We start from the raw sequence: 17,780 nt of genomic DNA, 5'->3' as shown, positions 1-17,780 counted from the left end.
AAGGATCGTTTGACCAGGGTTTACGGTTCTCGTTTAAACGCGGGTGCCTTTTTTTTTTTTAATGGCAAACATGTTTTTGTTGAAATACCAAAAGTATTTGCTAAAGTTTGGAAAGCAGAGCCCCCTGACTGACTCTACAGCACAGAGGGGAAAATTATGTTGCTCATTCAGTGACTGGACGCTCGTCCAGCTGGGTCCGGTGACTAATTCTCCTGCTCTCTGCGTCACAGCGGCCAAGTGTTAACAATATGTCTTTGTGTCTCACACCTGTGGGCGGTGGGACTCTGAGAGAGTGGGGGAGTGAGAGGGCGAAAGAGCCAGGCTTTTCTGTCTTTATTTCTGTCTCGGACTCAAACTTGGGTGACAGGATAACATCACAGTCGTGTCTTTGTGCAAACAGTGATGAATTAATTCCAGTGTAGTTTACAGTCATGTAACATGAACAAATTAGCTTTAATTAGAAAACACTGCTCTCATGTTCACTGTTATAACATTTAAACTATTATGTTATTGGAAGAAAGCGGTGAGATTCTATGTAAGCAAGAGATGATTTTTTTTTTTTTTTTTAATTTGAAGCAAATTACTGTTGCGCAGCTGGAGATAAATGGCTTGCTAATGTTTTTGCTGTGCAACAGTGACTTCTATGAGCTCGCTGCAGAGGAGAGAACTAATCAGTAAACAAACATCAGGGCAGCATGTGCAGCAACAAAAAAAAAAAAAGAAAAAATCTGCACATGCCCCCACATGCACTCAGTTCAGTTAATTAAATGCAGCGCAGAGTCGAACTCTCAGACAATACCGGCGTTCACAGACACAAACTCCCACTTATTCAACTTCTTTGACCTGAATTCATTTAAAGTATAGGGAGAGTACAGTATCAGGAAAACATGCAGTGTTGTGATGATGTTGAATATTGAGATTAGGGCTGCAACTGGAGGTTATTTTCATAATCGATTCATCTGTCGATTATTAAGTAATCGTTGAAAATCAGTGTTTGTCAAAGCTGGAGATGATGACGATCTCAAATGTCTCTGTCTTGTCCACAAAAGCAAAGAAACCAGAAAATATTCACATTTAAGAAGCTGAAAAATCACAGAAACATTGTAACTCTTAAAAAAAATAAAATAAATAAATACTTACACGATGAATCGATTATCAAAATAGTTTATCAAATTGATGAATTAACCCATATACACTTGGTGTTAAAGGCTCAAACACTTGTTTCAACCCTAATTCAGATGATGATAGGACTTTGGCAATAATTAAACAAATACAATGCTCTCTGACTTCTAAGTTTTTGATTTTGGGAGACTCCTGATTAGGTTATTTTACTTTGTTGATATCTGTTCATGGACAGTAATTAGTTAATTGTTCTTTACCGAGAAAACCTTTTGCAAAGGTTAAGTATACAGTGTGAATGTCAATGAGCGGCCTATTCAGACATAGAAAAAGAAAGAAATGAATTGTTTTCATTTCAAGGATTATCTTCCAAAAACGAAATTTTAAAGGAAAGTGATGTAAAATCTAAAGATGTAGAAAGTTATTTATCATTTAAGGCAGGTGCTGAGGACCCACTGACCTGCATGTTTCAGATGTTTCCCCCTGCTCCAACCAGACCTGATTCAAATAGTTCATCAGCAAGTTCTGAGTTTTATTTTTCATTCTGACCATGACTCAGTTAAAATGTCTTTAATTATTCTTTTACAGCATGCGCTTGGTAAAGTATGTGTGACGGCGTGCGTAATCTGGGCCCAGAAGCAGACTCAGAGGCATACGCGTCTTACAACTTTAATAATATTATTATGGTGGTAGTTGAAGCAACGCTGAAGAAGCAAGAAGAAAAACAATCCATTAGAGTTGCCTCTCAAAAGCAAACTATAAACTCTGGGGGAGAACAAAAAAAAAAAAAAAAGGTTATGCTGAGCAGCCACAATGTGGATATGACTGTACAGCTAAGGTCTTTATGCAGCTGGTAGTTGGTGGTGATCAAACACAGGTGCTCGTAATCAGCCAGATCCATTCACACGGAGAGGGAAACGAGGTAAAACAAGGACAGGAATGATGGACCGTCAGTATATAGGTGTTTTTTTGGGGGGGGGGATTGTTTTGGTTTTCATACTTTACCTTTTAGGATATCTGATCCCGTGAGTTTGACCAGTATCTGCTTATACCGATATATGACATTGGCTCATCCCTACTTTATAGTAAGGTATCGTGCAACAAAACTAGCATCAGGGTCAAATTACTTGACGTTAATGCCGTCCTGCTGTTTCCTCCTGCTGTCGTGCAGATTTAATGAAGGAGATAGTTGATTCGTTTGTTGAGTTTTAGCAGTCTTTGTCATATGTGCTAATCCATTGGTTCTCAAAGTGCGGGCCGCGAGCCAATGGCGGCCCGCAGAAACATTTCTGGAGGCCTGTAATGAATTACAGTTGATAGTTTTAATCCAGGAGCTACTAAGCTTGTTGAATGTTTATTGGACATTATTGGATACAGACCAACAAGTGTTAACTGTAGAACTGCAATCTGGTCATGAAAATTCCTTTGGCGACCCTTAGTCCAATGTTGGGTTCCTAAATTAGCCCTCAGGTATCAAAACTTTGAGAACCCCTGTGCTAGTCTGTATGTGTATATATAAGGAAATATAATTTTTTGTGTTTATTATAACAACATTATATGCCCTTTTTTGCTTCATTTTTGCAGATTTGTATGAGCCACTGTGCCTCGACCTCAATCTTAAGATCTACCGAAGCCTGTAAAACGACCTCAGTCACCGCGCCATTTATCTTCCCGTCCTGTGCAACTGTCGATTTCCTCAACGAGGGGATGTGAAGAGAATGACTGAGGACGGAAAAAAAAAACCAGTAAATCCGACCAGAACATAAATCGGTATCGGGGCGGTTGCTATGGACAGACGGGTCAACTGATACGAGACGCTCCTGGCTTCACTCGGAAATGTAAGTCTGTTTTTCATTAATCCGTCTGACAACAGAGCAGGGTCAGGTCTGTTTAAATGGATCAGGCTGCATTAATGGGAATAATCCAAAATGGATTTCAAATCATTTCCTTTAGATCGATTCTTTTCCTCTTAGCCGCGGTGCAGCTGATGGTAAAAGCGTACGAGGAGATGAGCGACAGATGCAGCGCGGCGTTTTGGTACGATGTGTGTTTTTTTTTGATAGGAAATGTTAGAAATCTGGTACAAGTGTCGCTTTGAAAGACACCCTCAAAGCCTCAGCGTTTGTAAATACAGTTTTGCAGACAGCACAGCTTCATCCCTTTGACTGCCTCTGTGTACCAAGGATGTCTTCCATTATGGCTGTTATCGCTGAAACCCAGAATCGTGACATTCATCTCTTCCTGCTCCTTTTCCTCTCCATATCCTCCCTCTCATCTCTGCTCTCGGCCTCACACTGTACTGACATGTGTTTGTGCCTTTGCTTCCATTCTCTGCCTTGGCTCTTGTCAGTGGAAGTGGTGGCTCTTTATGTTATTTTCCTTGTTCTTTTTTTTTTTGCTCTGTCTTGTTCCTTCATCTCTCTGTGGAAACACACACACACACACAAAAAAAACTTTTATCTTTCTCTTGTCAAGATCTGTCTTTTGCCAGACACAAATGTGGATCAGTCTTTGAAGCTGAATCGATCTTTAAAGAACCTGAGACAGGATGGAGATACCTTTTATCTTTTTGACACCGTCTGTTTTATTGTATTAATAAATAAAGCCGAATTCAATACTATACACTCTTAGAAATAAAAGTGCTAAGTAGAACCATATAAGGTTATTCTGCTTGTCGTCATAGGAGAACCCCTTTTTGGCTCCAGGTAGCCATTTTGGAGGGTTTCACCAAGAACCCTTGTAAAACCCTTTATTCAGGAAAGGGGTTTTAAAGGGTTCTCTGGATCAAAATAGTTCTTACTGGAACCAAGAACCCTTGAAAAACCCATTTTGGAACCCTTATTTCTAAGAGTGTAGGATGAAATGCAATATCCATATTGATGCCGCCCGCATCATCACCAGGATCCCATCTATCAATCACATCACACCTGTTCTGCAACAGCTTCAATGGCTTCCGGTTAAATTCTGCATCGATTTCAAAATTCTGCTTCACACCTTCAAGGCCATCCATAAACCTCTCTGACCTCCTTCACATCAACACCCCTTCCCGGACACTCAGATCTGGCTCATCCATCAGCCTCATTGCGCCTCCTGCCCGCCTGACCACCATGGGGGCCAGAGCCTTCAGCCGCTCCGCCCCCCGCCTCTGGAACTCCCTCCCCCCCCGGCATCAGGAATATTGTCTCATTCCCCATCTACAAATCCCAATGTTATTTTTTTTTGTGACCTTGAGTGTCATATTGTTAACAATACGCTTTGTGTTGGAGGTGTTTAGATGTCAGAGGTAGATTGACTATTTTTTCCCCCCCGAGTCAGAAATCATGTGAATACTCAGCGTCACTGATGGAACATGTTGAATAATTTAGAAAGCAAGCTTTTAGCGGCGAGTCTGAGGCGCTCCCATTTGTTTACATGCCATAATGTCATGTCGAAACGGCTACTGTAAGTAATGGAAAACATGTGGTTTGTTGGTCGACTGGGTTTGCGTTGTTTTGGTTTGTGGGGTCCACCACTGGTTCCTTTCGACAACCACAACAAAGAAAACGGGGCCTTTGCACGTTCTCCCCTCGTGTGTGTGTGTGTTTGTGTGTGGATTTTTTTTTAATCTGGTTTTATTCCACAATCCAAACATAGAGTGGAGATGTTAAAGTGAACGTAGGGTGTGAATCATTGTTTTGGACACTGTGTGTTGGCCTGATAATGGACGAGGATCCTGTCCAGGGTTTTTATCTCTTGCCAAATTAATGTTATAGATGATGGATGACTGCAGATATGCTAAAGGATGGTGAATATGGCAGCCATTATACTAGGGATGACTCAATACTTCTTTTTTCCATTCTAATACCTATATCAAAACCTCGAGTGTATACGAATATTATGTCTTTTACAGCCATTTTAGGCTTATTTTGGTCCATAAAGTGTCAGAAAACAGTGGAAAAATGTTCTGTGTTTCCCAAACCCTCAAATCTTATGTTTGCCACTGCCAAGGAAGTCATGTTTGTTTCTTCGTTTGAGCATAAATTGAGTTTGATGACATCTTCTGGATCACGGCCAGAACAGGAAGTGATTATTAGATTGTGGTGGTGACCTAGATATGGCTGCTCACTTGAGTGTATTAACACTGGGAAACCTATAGCCTTGGCAGCGATCTGCACTCTCTGAGTGCTTCCTTTAGTTTTTTTTACGCATTTTCCTCTGGTTTACAGATTTTAAGACTTCCTATAAAAACCATAATGGTTGCCAGCTGGTTCCCATTGACACCCCACTGCATTGCCTCTATAAAGTTGTAAACATGTTGTCATTTACAGATTTTCTCCATACACATTTGAAAAAAAAACTGATTTATGAGTCTTACAGAGTAGTAAACTACTTATTGAGGTTTTGCAGCTATAAAATACACGAGCTAAACATGAAAACAGTGCACTGTTCGTGTCATGCTAACACAACACTGTTAGCTTCATGCTAACAACACTAGCTACCCCCTAAAAGTCCACAGAGTTGTTGTTTTTTTCTATGACCAAACGTCACTGTAGTAAAATCACTGCCCACTTCAAACAGGGGTGAAAATAAATCACATTATTGCCATAAATAACATTTAAGTCCAAAACGCTGCTTTTTTTTAGCAATAGCTGCTAATAGCTAATAGCTTTACTTGTCAGTTTACTTAAACCAGGGTTTTCAACCTCATTATGACAGTGGAGTGTTTTGTTTGTTCCAGTATAAGTGATAAAAGTTAAAACTTTTGCAAAAAAAGACAGAAAATAACAATATTTATGATGATGTTTCATACAATTTCAAAATAAAAGTGTTTATTTTGATCTGGAACGATAAATAGTTCACAATATAAATGTATTTATGATGCAAAATTAATCCATAAATTCAAAACACTACATAAATAACTCATAACCTAATATTAAGTGATGGGCCGCATGAAATCGATTGGGACTTTTTGATGGTTGGAAAGCACTGATCAACATGTTCTGGCCTAAACAAGTTGATTCATGGAAGAAAAGCTTAAGTGGACGAATGAGAGTTTCGTCTTCAATGTAGTTTTAGCTGGAGTCAGTAAAAAGTTGGATTTTTTTTGGATGATACCTCTTTTTCTGCAAAGTTTGGTTTGAGGGGGGGGAAAAAAGGCAAATATTGAATTAATAATAAAGATGTGTGAACATGGTGCAGGTTTGCCACGAGGAAGGGAGAGATTTCTCTGGTTGGTGTTTCTATTTTTGATGTCAGTTTTCTCTGAGGCTCGTTTTCAGGTTTCAGGGAAACGTCAAAGTGAAGCAGAACATATTCATTTTCAGGTGCTGTGACTCTTGGGATTTTATGGGCTGTACAGTATATCTCATTGAGGGTTTTTATTTTTTTTTCTTCACTCTCTGCCCCACTGAGAGTTTCGAGTTTCTGTAGCTGTATCACAGTTTACACACAGTCAGGTGCAGAACTTCATCATCTCTGTTCTTAAGCACAAAGATAGCATTGTATGAGTGGAAGGAGATTCGCTTCAGCGCTCCCAGTTCAAGTGATGCAGTATAATTTAATATACTGGGCGCATTTACGTCAAGCAGGTGCTGGAGGTCGGAGTAAAGCGCGCCGTTGTTAGTGTTTCATTAAACAGAAAGGGAGAGCAGGGATCTGGAGTGAGTGATGTAATCGCTGGTGGCGATGGCAGAGCCAATTATATCAAAGCATCTCTCTCTCATTTAGAAAAACCTCTGCAGCGCCTCGTCTTTCATATGGGGGTCAGATGATATCACGCGCTAATTGACTACATAATGTCTAATTATAGTAAATGGCACAAATCACGGGTCATAATGAGACAGGAGGGAGGGATGGAAGAACTAAATATATGAAAATGTCATAGAAAAAAAGTCACATCCTGATCCACGTCAGATTTTGCTCCCAAAGGCTTTTTTTTAATCTCCAAAACAACTATTTTTTCCATTCATTTTTGGAAAAAAAAATAGTGTAATATTTGACCTCCATAAATAATTTGATTGGTCAGTGTCCTGCCTCCCCCTGTGCAATACGATGTCGCCTATTTCATTACAGCATATGCTTGAGTTGTGTTATAAATTCCCTCTGTTGGTCAGAGGGCCACAGAGCAAATACCGTATCATAAGATAAGACTCAACTCTATATATTTATTTGCACCAGTTCTTCCAGTTTCCTTCAGCCGCCCTGGGAAACAGTCAATCTAGATCTGACTATCTTTTTTCTTTTTTTTTCTTTTTTTTTGATGGAGTCATTTACAGTGGCCATGGCATTTGGCATATTTTTCCATTCCAATTCCATTTTTCCATTTCCTAGATATAGACACGTTATATACCTTTGCCTGCCAAGAGATGACAGATATGCGGTGGCCTGTGCGGTGACCCGTGGGGCGCGGCGCGTCTCTCGGCATAGAGCGGTAGGACGGGTCAGAGTGAGCGAATGTGACTTGCCCACTGGGTTAGAACACGGAGCAGGTGCTGACACTGTCAGCTTGTTAGCGCCGGACACAGAATTGGCTCCTCCAGCAGCGAGAGGCACATATGCAACATATAGCCTTTGGCTGTTGGACGTATGTTCAGGCATGCATATGTGGAAAACGGGAGGTGTGGTGTGTGTGTGTGTGTGTAATAAAAATAGACAGAATTTGAAAAGATTTTGCAATTGAAATGTAGTGCATACGGTATCTCTTGGTTACTGTACATTTATATAGATGGAATTATTAAAAATTGCACACAGGAAGTGTTCATATATATATATATATATATATATATATATATACGATTTAAACAAAATTGTTGTTCCCTAATTTTGTGGAATTTGGGGAATCAATCTTATTGGATTTTTCTGAAAACTGAAATTTCAGTTGCTCTTTGATTTGCAATATTGATTCAATATTCTATGTGTAACAGATTTAAAGATGCATGTAATAAATCTAAATCAACTGGCCATAAAATCCTCCTCCTCAGGAATAATGTTCATATAACAAACTCAACTCACCAACAACAACAGTACAGCCAAAATATTTGCATTAAAAAAAATATTTTGCAGACTGCAAATCATGTTTATGTTTTGAAATCATGTTTTGGCATGTGGCGCCACTTACCGCCGTCTACCAATCATTGCAGTCAGTAGAGTCTCAGCTGCCGAGCAACCACGGGTTGCCAGTTACGTCAGAAAACGAAACCTAAAAGACCTCGGTATTTTTAATTTGAATGTAGTAACCGTTTTTGGCCACATTCTTACATATGGCACCTTTAAAATGTGATATTTTTTAATTTACAGAGAAAATAGAAATGTGTTTCAATATGCAACATCACCCCTAGGTGCCACTTAATCCTATACATTGGTCCTTTAAGGCTGTGATGATGTGATATATAGCACATTTAACTGAGGGAATATTGAGCATTAAACATTACATATACCACAGATCCAATAGCATTTGAACATTTCCCCCCACATCGTTCAGCTCCATTACACAGAGAATACAAGCAAATAAAAGGAGGCATTTGATGTGTTTGCAAATGTGTTTTTCTCTATATTCCGTGCAAAGAGTGACACCATAACGACCAAAACACAGTTGTTTAAATACAGCTTTATACATTTCTTGACGTCAATTTCAGTTTTGAGCACGTTATTAGAGCGCTATTATAATAGCTCTGTTCTCTACAAAGGCTGTGGAGGATATGGCAGTGTGAAACCCCCCCGGGGGGGTTACTTGCAAAGAGATTCTCTCAAAGATCACAAATTGGGCCCCAAGATGACCCATTTCTAGAAGAACTAAATTGACACAATGAATTATTCCATCCAGTCTCGCGGCCTCTATAACGAGAAGGGAACTTAGAAGAGAGGATAAATTAGGTTACTCAATATTTGCCTCTCTCATTTATTCCATCAAAGCCATTAAGACAGATCGCCCCCTATTTGCCCAATTTCTTCCGTGATTTCTTACCCTCTTATGCGGAAGACGGGGAGGGGGAAAAGAAAAGAGGAAATGGATGTGAGTTTGGAGAAACTGGCGGCTTTTTTTTTGGGAGATAATAAGACGCGAGGATAATGTGTCAGAATCAATTCCATTCTGGCGCGGTGGAGAGGAAGTTGTCATTGTCCTTTTTTTTCTTTCGGAAAGACGTCGGCGCAGCTTTGCCCCAAATAAATCACCGATCGCTCGCAGCAATTTAATACAAGAGTGGAGTGAGAATGTGTTTTGGAATAAAATGATGCTGCGCTGCAGGGGTCAAAAGGGTAGAAGATGCACTAAAAGCAAATGGAATGATGTTTTCATCAGGAAAAAAAAGCCAAGGATACAACCTCTATATGCTAATTTTCACGTTTGTCGGTATCTATAGAAGATAAAAATACAAGAGTTGCATTATATGGTGTATTATTTGTGTTTTATTTTGACAGATATTGCAATTGCAGTACGATTCAAGATGTAAATTATGATGATTTGAGTTTTTTGGTGATAGATCGGTCTCAGAAACTCGATAAATGTTCCCAAACGGTCAGAATTGCGGTCAGAATTTCACCACAATAACCTGTTGTCACAAATGTCTATCGTCTATTGCACTTGATGTATTGATTTGTAATGAATTGGCCTCCCCTGACACTGGGCACCACCACTTTGGATCAGTGCAAACATCTTTGTTTTCTCTGAGCAGGATGCTCCGCCAGGCCCAACAGTTTTCGACATCAAAGTTATCACGGGGCAAAATGAGACGGCTTCTAACACACACACACACACACACACACAAAAAACACCACAGACTTGAGCTCGGTTCCATGGTTGAAATCCACACGATTCCACAGGGGACGCGGTCGGTGTCACCTGGGCTTTAAAGCCTCGTCTCCGGTTTGATGTCTGAATAGCAGGTTATTTGATATGCGGCTGCTCTTTCAAGTCTGCCAGACAGGACAAGGCTGCGAGCAGATTTCCCACAAGGACTTTAGCTGCTCAAGAGAGAGCGAGACACAGACATCACACTCCAGCCTCATCAAAGATGAGCTCTCCATCCTGTGGCGCTGAGCCTTTTTTTTTTTTCATGTTCGTTTGGCGCCTTCTAGTGGCACCTTTGGAGCGTTACATGGACTGTGTGTCTCTTTTTTTTTTTTTTTTTTTTTTAAAGTGTTCTATGTCTTTCTTTATTTGCAGTGACAATGGTGTTGTTTCTAATCGGGATCTCTATCGCTGTGAATAATTCATCCCATGGGAACCAAACTGCAGGTAACTGAAGAGCTGCTTCAATGGATCAAGATCAGACGTTAACGCGCGACTTCAACGTTTACAAGATGAAAAAGGCCTGTTTTTCGCCGCATCAAATGTATATTGTATTGGTGTTGAATCACATTCCTAATGACATTTAACAGGTTTTGACCGTTCATACAGACTCACTGTGATGTTCAAATCAAGCTATATCAATGACAATCACATGTCAGATATGGTTTAGAAAAGAATAGAAACCGCTTAAATGTCTTAATGGGCTGAACATCTTCAAGAATATGAACCATTTCGCAAATCTGAGGTTAAAAATCCAAAGTGGTTATACATAACATCTTATTATACAGTATATTTTTGGTTATTTAATTATTAACCCATGCAGCTCTGACTAACTATAAGCTTCTTTAAGACGTATATAACACTGAATCACTTCACTGACTTTATAATTATAAATAAAAAAGATATATTTTATCTGTCGATAAAAACAGTGGCTGTTTTCACACTTCATAGTTTTGGAATTAAACATTTCATTAAATAAATCACTAAATGTAATTATTGTCCATAAAATGTAAAGTTTGTACCGGAGTTAAGCTAAGTTAGCTTGACTTAGCACAAAGACCGGGAATTAAAAAGAGCCAGGTTAGCAGTTTTTCTTTATAAGGTCACACACAATTGTTTTTTTTTGTTTTTTTCATATCTTAGTGAGGACATCATTGACATAATGCATTCCCCAGCACTTTACCCTAACCTTAACCCTTATCCAAACCCAATTCTTAACCCTGGAGAAAGCGTTTTTAATGTTGTGGGGCCCAGACAAAAAGACAGGTTTTTATGGGTTTTTTGGACCTCATAAAGATATAAATACAAGAACATGCACACACATACACAAACAAACCTAACCACAGTTAAAATATTATGTATTTTATATAATATAAATATTAATCCTTAACTTAATTTAACTTAACTTAACCAGTTCATCAGAAATAAGGTTTCTTATGCCAGAAAAAGGTCCTAAAGAGGTCACAAATGTAAGCAGACGCACACACACACACACACACGGTAGCTGTCGGAGAGAAATAGCCCAACACATGATCTCCTTTAACCTTTTTCACCTTTGAACAGAGTCAAACTAAATGTTTCCACCTGCTTCAAGTCTTTGTGCTAAGCTAAGACACATATCTGCATATGTCTATGAGCTGGAGTCGATCTCTAACTTGGATTAAAAACTAACTTGATCCTTCTTTGTGTTTTATCCAGAAAACCCCACCCATCAGGGTGCTCACGTGTTGCCCTCGACGCTCATCATCTCCCTGCTTCTTATCATCATTGTCCTGCTGACAGTCTACTGTCTGAGGTGAATAAGTCCGTGTGTACACTCACTCTCTTTGTGTGTGTTTGCATGTGTCGGGGTCAGGTCAGTGGTGGGGGCTGGTGCAGTGAGCAGTGAGCAGTGGCCTGTGGGTAGACAGCTGCACCTCTAGAAAGACAGTAGACAAAAAAAACCAACTCCAGGCCACAGTCACTCATTCACTGACAAAGCTGCACAGAGGACAACATGAGGAGACACAGCTTCACCTCACTCAGATGGTTGATATTGGTTTTGGTGTTTGTTCTTTGCCTGCCTGCCTTTACGCGCTGACACGCTTTATATTATCGAATTTTCTTTCCATTTTCAACAGAGATCTCTGCCCTCTTTTTTTTGTGTTCTGACAGTTCTGCTTTGTTTACTTCACTCTCTCTCTCTCTCTGCCATTACTGTAGGTTCAAAAACCACAGGAAGGCTCTAGTTACCTCGGTGGATAAAAAGATTCCCAATGGCTTCTTGGAAGAACAAGGTACTCAATATAACCACCAGTGCATGAAAATGTAATGCAGTCTTTTACTTTTTATTTCTTTTTTATTTGATTTGTAGATTTACAATCTCCAACGGAACGTGCAGGGTTTCTGCCATCTGGAGTCCAGGTTTGCTGGCTTGCGAAAGGTTTTGGAAAGGTTCTTTAGCTTTCCTAGCACGTAGGGAGCCATATAAACTTTCTCTTCAAGTAAAAAATAAATAAATAAACACAAAGGCCAAATTCTGTTTCATGCAGCAGCAGCAGCAGCAGCAAGCAGCGGCGGCAGAACCGTGTTTACGACTCTAGAAATCATTTCTGTCTACCCAGAGAAAGTAGAAATCTTAATGGCCGTCAGGGTTGTTTTCGCAGGTGGCTACAGCGGCTTGTAATGTTCTCCTCTGGGAAGCGTTAGCAGGCTGACCCGCCATATATCCCTTTAAACACAGGAGAGCAGACAGTGGTCCTTCTCCCCAGATCTCCCTCGCCATCCAAGAGGTACTTCCCGATCCCTCTGGACTCGCTGGAGGAGGAATACCGGATCCGCTCCGCCGACGATGGCAAGCTCTTCAGAGAAGAGTTCAATGTAAGAGAAACTAGAGCGTATATGTGGCGGCGCGGCACGAGCGTGCGCGTCCGACGTTCTTTTGTCCCGCGACCATAGAACAAGAAAATAGTCGTAAAAAAAGTTATGTCTGCAGGCCGTGTACCCACAGTTTTTTTATTCTTACCTCACGAGAATTGGCCTCTCTCTCTCTCTCGTTATAGTCGCTGCCGTGTTACTACCACCACGGGTCCTTTGAGGAGGCGAGCAGAGAGCACAACAGAGAGAAAAACAGATACCCAAACATTTTGCCATGTGAGTGAGAATCTATATTCTGCCATAAACAATGTTAATATAACTTTTAGAGCTTTGCGGTTTTTATTGATCACTAAATCCAAAGGAGAGGTGATGTGGGCTGAAATGAAAAACAAGACACAACTTTTTATTTACAGGGTTTTGATCTTGTTTCTCTTCTTCTGCAGATGATCATTCACGAGTGGTGCTGAGTCACCTCGACGGGCATCTGTGCTCCGACTACATAAATGCGTCCTACATTGATGTGAGTGTTAAGACAGAATTGGGCTTTTTAAATGCAGATCATTATTGGGGTTTCCTCGCCAAATTATAACTGACGTGACGCGTTTTTTTGTCGAACAGGGTTATAAAGAGAAGAACAAATTCATCGCAGCTCAAGGTAAATGTGTTTTTGGCTCGCGCAGATAACCCTTCACAGTTTATGAGCATATCTGCAGCCGTGTGTTTTTAATACTCACACTGGTGATTCTGTTTCAGGACCAAAACTGGAAACGATCGCTGACTTCTGGCGGATGGTTTGGGAACAGAAAACGTCGACGATAGTGATGCTGACGAATCTGAAAGAAAGAAAGGAGGTTTGTTTGACACAACATTCGCCCTCAAGTAGAGTGGATGCTAACAGCTAATAGCCGGTTAACATACTGTACGTTGTAAAAGCATAATTCATCCTTAACAGCGTTGCAAAATCCATGAGAATTCCAGAAGATATAGTGGTCATAGCCACAGACTGGTTATAAAATATTGAAGTAATATTCTGGTTTGCAGGGTGAGTCCAAGCAGAATATAGAAATGCATTGAACAGCCACTGGGGGGCAAAAAGAACCCCATTTGAATTCGAAGTCTATGGGAAAACAATCCTTATTCTCACTTAACTTATGCCAGTAAACATTTTCCTGAGGAGATAAATTTTATCAATCATAGACCACATATATATATATAAAAAAAATATACACACACTTTCCTCCTGAAGCCAACCAGGAAAGAAGAATATATTGAACAGCCACTGGGGGGGGCAACTGAACTCAGTTTATAATGAAAGTCTATGCGAAAAAGAGCTTCTGCTTCTTTTTTTGTTTTATAATGTCTGTTTCCTGAGGAGTTAATGGTCTCGATCGCTAGTTTTTCAACAGAACAAGATGTCAGTTTTGTAAATCATGTTGTTTAGCAACTATGTACGAGTCTGTAGTCACAGTGTGGTGTTATTATTGTGTGTGTGAATGACAGTTGCAGTGAGTCTTGTTTTGTTTGCTTCTCACAGCATGGCCCCAGGTCCATTAGCTGTCCCCAATCCCCACCCATTCATCCATCCACGAAGGATATGTTATCGAATAAATCTGTGCAATCAATATGGCTCCAATACACCATTAGTGGACCCCCCCCCAATCCCCTCACCACCCCACCTTTTCTGTTCTCATGAACCAAAGTCATGGGCATAATTTATTTGACCTCTTTCCCCAACTGAGAATCTATACAAAGTGTCACCCCGGCAGATTACGGTTAGCATCACATTAAATTTTGCCCTCGAAGGGATGATCAATTGAGAGCTCAACAGCAGGTTTGATAGGGCAGGATACAGGCATCGGGGATCAATGACGGAATAATTGTTGATAAGATCCTGAGAGGCCTGATGATAATTAGTCTGAGAATCTACTTAATGAGGTGAAACGTCGCCGCGAAGACTATTGACTGACGGAGTCGCACAAACTCGCCGTGATTGCCTCTGAATCGGAGTGTGAAAATACACAAGTCCGCTATAAAAATGTACACACAACAGAGGGCGGCGGCACAATCACCTCCATAAGTTAGAATGATGTTTGTCGAGGCACAGACACTGCTGGGGTTCTCGTGTGTTTTAATAGAGCGAAACAGTTTGAAGGAGAAAAGAAAAAGATGAATAAACCGTCGTTATTTAACGCCATTGTCGATCAATTGTTAAGTTTTTGTCGATGAATGAAAGCATCAGGACACACATTATATTAGGACTGCAGCTTTTACTTTCACAATCGCGTAGTTGTTTAGTCCATAAAATGTCATAAAATGTTAAATAATGTTGTCCACAAACCAAAATTATTCACTTTTAATAAACTTTTTGTTATAAGGAGCAAAGAAAACCAGAAAATATTCACATTTTAGAAGCTGAAAAATCAGAAAAGTAGCTTTAATTATGGCAACAACAATAAAAAACAAACTGATTCATCGAATATGATAATGGTTAATTTAGTAATCACTTAATAATTGATCCATCGAGCAGTTGTTTACATTATATATAAGGGATTTAGCAGATACTCGGTATCAGTATTTGGGGTCACACAGGTCAAACTCACTGGATTGCTATAAAAAGAAAAACCTCTTCTATTGCCAAGTACTAACACACAATGAATTTGCTTTGGTTTATTGGCGCAACACAAACACAGTAACATGGAAACGAAATAAAGATTGAAAGGACTCAAGGATCAAAGATCAATGCGGAATTAATTAAGAAAAGCAGTCGCTTAACAAGAATTGGCAAAAAAGGGACAATACAAGATAGAATTAAAGCTTAAATACTTAAAAATAAGACTGGACTATTTACACTATACAACATGAACATACAAACAAACTGTTGTGTGTGTGTTTTTTGAGGCGTAAACAATGTTTTCTCCTCTTCGCAGGACAAATGTTATCAATATTGGCCAGAAAAAGGCTGCTGGATGTACGGAAATGTGCGCGTGGCAATGGAGGATTCCACCGTGCTGGTGGACTATACCATCAGAAAGTTCTGTGTGCAGTATGTAAGTAAAAAAGATGTCAATCATCGTTAATGAGATTAATGAGGAGTAAATCTGCTGTCAGATTTTTAGATGTCGGATGAGTCGAGATTGATTTTTATGCTTCTTAGTTTAATTGAAATGTACTTCTGGACAGAAAAAGACACATTGAATGCAATTGCACGTCTCAAAGTGTGCTTACGCGTCGTGTAAACATTGTATTTACGTATTATTCCGCTTATTGTTTTTCCGCCGCTACAGTATTGAAACAATTATATTGCAATGGTTATTATTATTTTAACAGCCGGCTTTTTTAGTATTATTGTTTTTAAACACATTACTGTTTGACTTAAATCTCAGCACATCAGTGAAAATGTAATTACTGTAATACTAAACTGTAATAACAAAGAAATATGTATCTAATAAGATGACCCTCCTCCCCAACTTTGAAATACATGTTGCTTTTACTGAGACACATGCATGTGTGCTTTTTCAATATAGGTTCTCAGTCGCTATAAACATGTGTTATGATAATTGTTAGATTTTGCTATTAAAAATTAAATGAAACCAAACTGCATAGAAAAAAAAAAAGAAAAGAAGTAATGATCCCCCACGGGGTTAGAAGAACATTTTAGTAAACTGTAATAGTATACAAAACGATAAATAAATAAATAAATAAATAAATAAATAAATGAAAAGCAAGATGTAGTGTGTGTAATAAACACAGAGTGAAATTAGGTCTGTGTTTGTATATTTGAATGTAAACACACCGTGGATTATTTAGATGCACAGGCAGCGTCCGTGTTTCATTTCTTGGTGTCGTCTCGGAGCGCGGCGCAGCATTCAGATTGAAAAAAATTCCCTTTTATTCCCCTCTCTGACTCTGTGGCTATAGCTGTAGCACTGCAGTGCACACAAAAGATAGACCATTTATGAGGCAGACACAAAAACAGAATTAGATTTTGACAACAAAATGGCCCCAGAATAGACTGAATATACTGAATATTATACTATAAATATACTGGAGTGTATATATAATCTAGTTTTCAGGGTGACTCAAAGCATATAGAAATGTGCTGAACAGCCACTGGGGGGCGAAAAACTGGTTGTGTGGTCTATGGGAAACTGTCCAAATTCTCACTTAACTTGTGTATATATATATGTATATATATATATGTATATATGTGTATATGTGTATATATCTATATATATGAAAGTATTCTAACATTTTCCTCTTGAAGCCAACCAGGAATGAAGAATATATTGAACAGCCACTAGGGGGCTACTCTTCTAGTTGCAAAAAAGAACTCAGTTTATGGGAAAATTCTGCTTCTCTCTTGATTTACAACGTCAGTTTTCTTAGTGTATAAGAAGTACTAAGTAATATCTAATGTGAAAATTCAAAAACTTTATAAAAAATATTTTAACAGACGACTGGGATGTCTTTTATCTTTCATTAATGCACACATCTGTCTCCTGCGAGTGGAAATAGACATTCACATTTTCACACACATTTCACAGCAAAAAATAGTCAGTGAAAATGATCTTCCTTCACAGTTTCAGCGTCTGCATCTGTCGCGTGTGTCATAAACGCAAAGACATTCTGTTCCCGTTTCAAAATAAAAGCACTCACTGGGATTTCAGCTCCCAGATTATCTTCTTCTTTCAACAAAGCAGGACAGATGGATGTGTGACAACAGTTCTGGTTGTTAGTGAAACGCAGAGGAGTATTTACTTAGTTTAAAAGTGGGGCTTGTGACTGAAGGGTTGCCGGTTTGAGACCCTGGGGTAAGGTACCCAATCCCAACTGGACGGCACTTCTAGTTTGCAGTAAATGTGAGTTTTCTACCAAATCAGTTATAGTGATTAAACACTTCAATTAATATATTTATTGTGACTATAATCCCTCCATAAATGCTGCACATGAAGATTTTTCATTAAGCGTCGTCATCATTTGTCTTTTCAGTCATTAGCGTCTCTGACAGCGAGTATTAACATTGTGTGTCTGTGCCTCA

General features: G+C 39.4%; 1 protein-coding gene across 1 annotated transcript in view; it reads left to right on the top strand.

The window, feature by feature from the left end:
- The window catches only part of LOC310934237 (receptor-type tyrosine-protein phosphatase epsilon-like), a gene marked incomplete at its 3' end in the record, with an annotated part of 35,990 nt that overhangs the window by 8,001 nt on the left and 10,209 nt on the right, over positions 1 to 17,780 (top strand). Inside the window, exons 2-11 of the mRNA XM_083897921.1 lie at positions 2,704 to 2,957; positions 10,262 to 10,333; positions 11,585 to 11,681; positions 12,089 to 12,162; positions 12,609 to 12,745; positions 12,928 to 13,018; positions 13,186 to 13,262; positions 13,361 to 13,397; positions 13,496 to 13,593; positions 15,670 to 15,789. Coding sequence (XP_083754047.1) covers positions 10,267 to 10,333; positions 11,585 to 11,681; positions 12,089 to 12,162; positions 12,609 to 12,745; positions 12,928 to 13,018; positions 13,186 to 13,262; positions 13,361 to 13,397; positions 13,496 to 13,593; positions 15,670 to 15,789 — 798 coding nt within the window. The 5' untranslated portion in view covers positions 2,704 to 2,957; positions 10,262 to 10,266. The remainder of the gene's footprint in view (positions 1 to 2,703; positions 2,958 to 10,261; positions 10,334 to 11,584; positions 11,682 to 12,088; positions 12,163 to 12,608; positions 12,746 to 12,927; positions 13,019 to 13,185; positions 13,263 to 13,360; positions 13,398 to 13,495; positions 13,594 to 15,669; positions 15,790 to 17,780) is intronic.

Source organism: Microchirus variegatus, assembly GCF_963457635.1.
Source record: "Microchirus variegatus genome assembly, chromosome: 11".
Lineage (NCBI taxonomy): Eukaryota > Metazoa > Chordata > Actinopteri > Pleuronectiformes > Soleidae > Microchirus > Microchirus variegatus.
The sequence above is the reverse complement of the archived record's forward strand: the minus strand, read 5'-3'. Positions and strand labels throughout refer to the sequence as shown.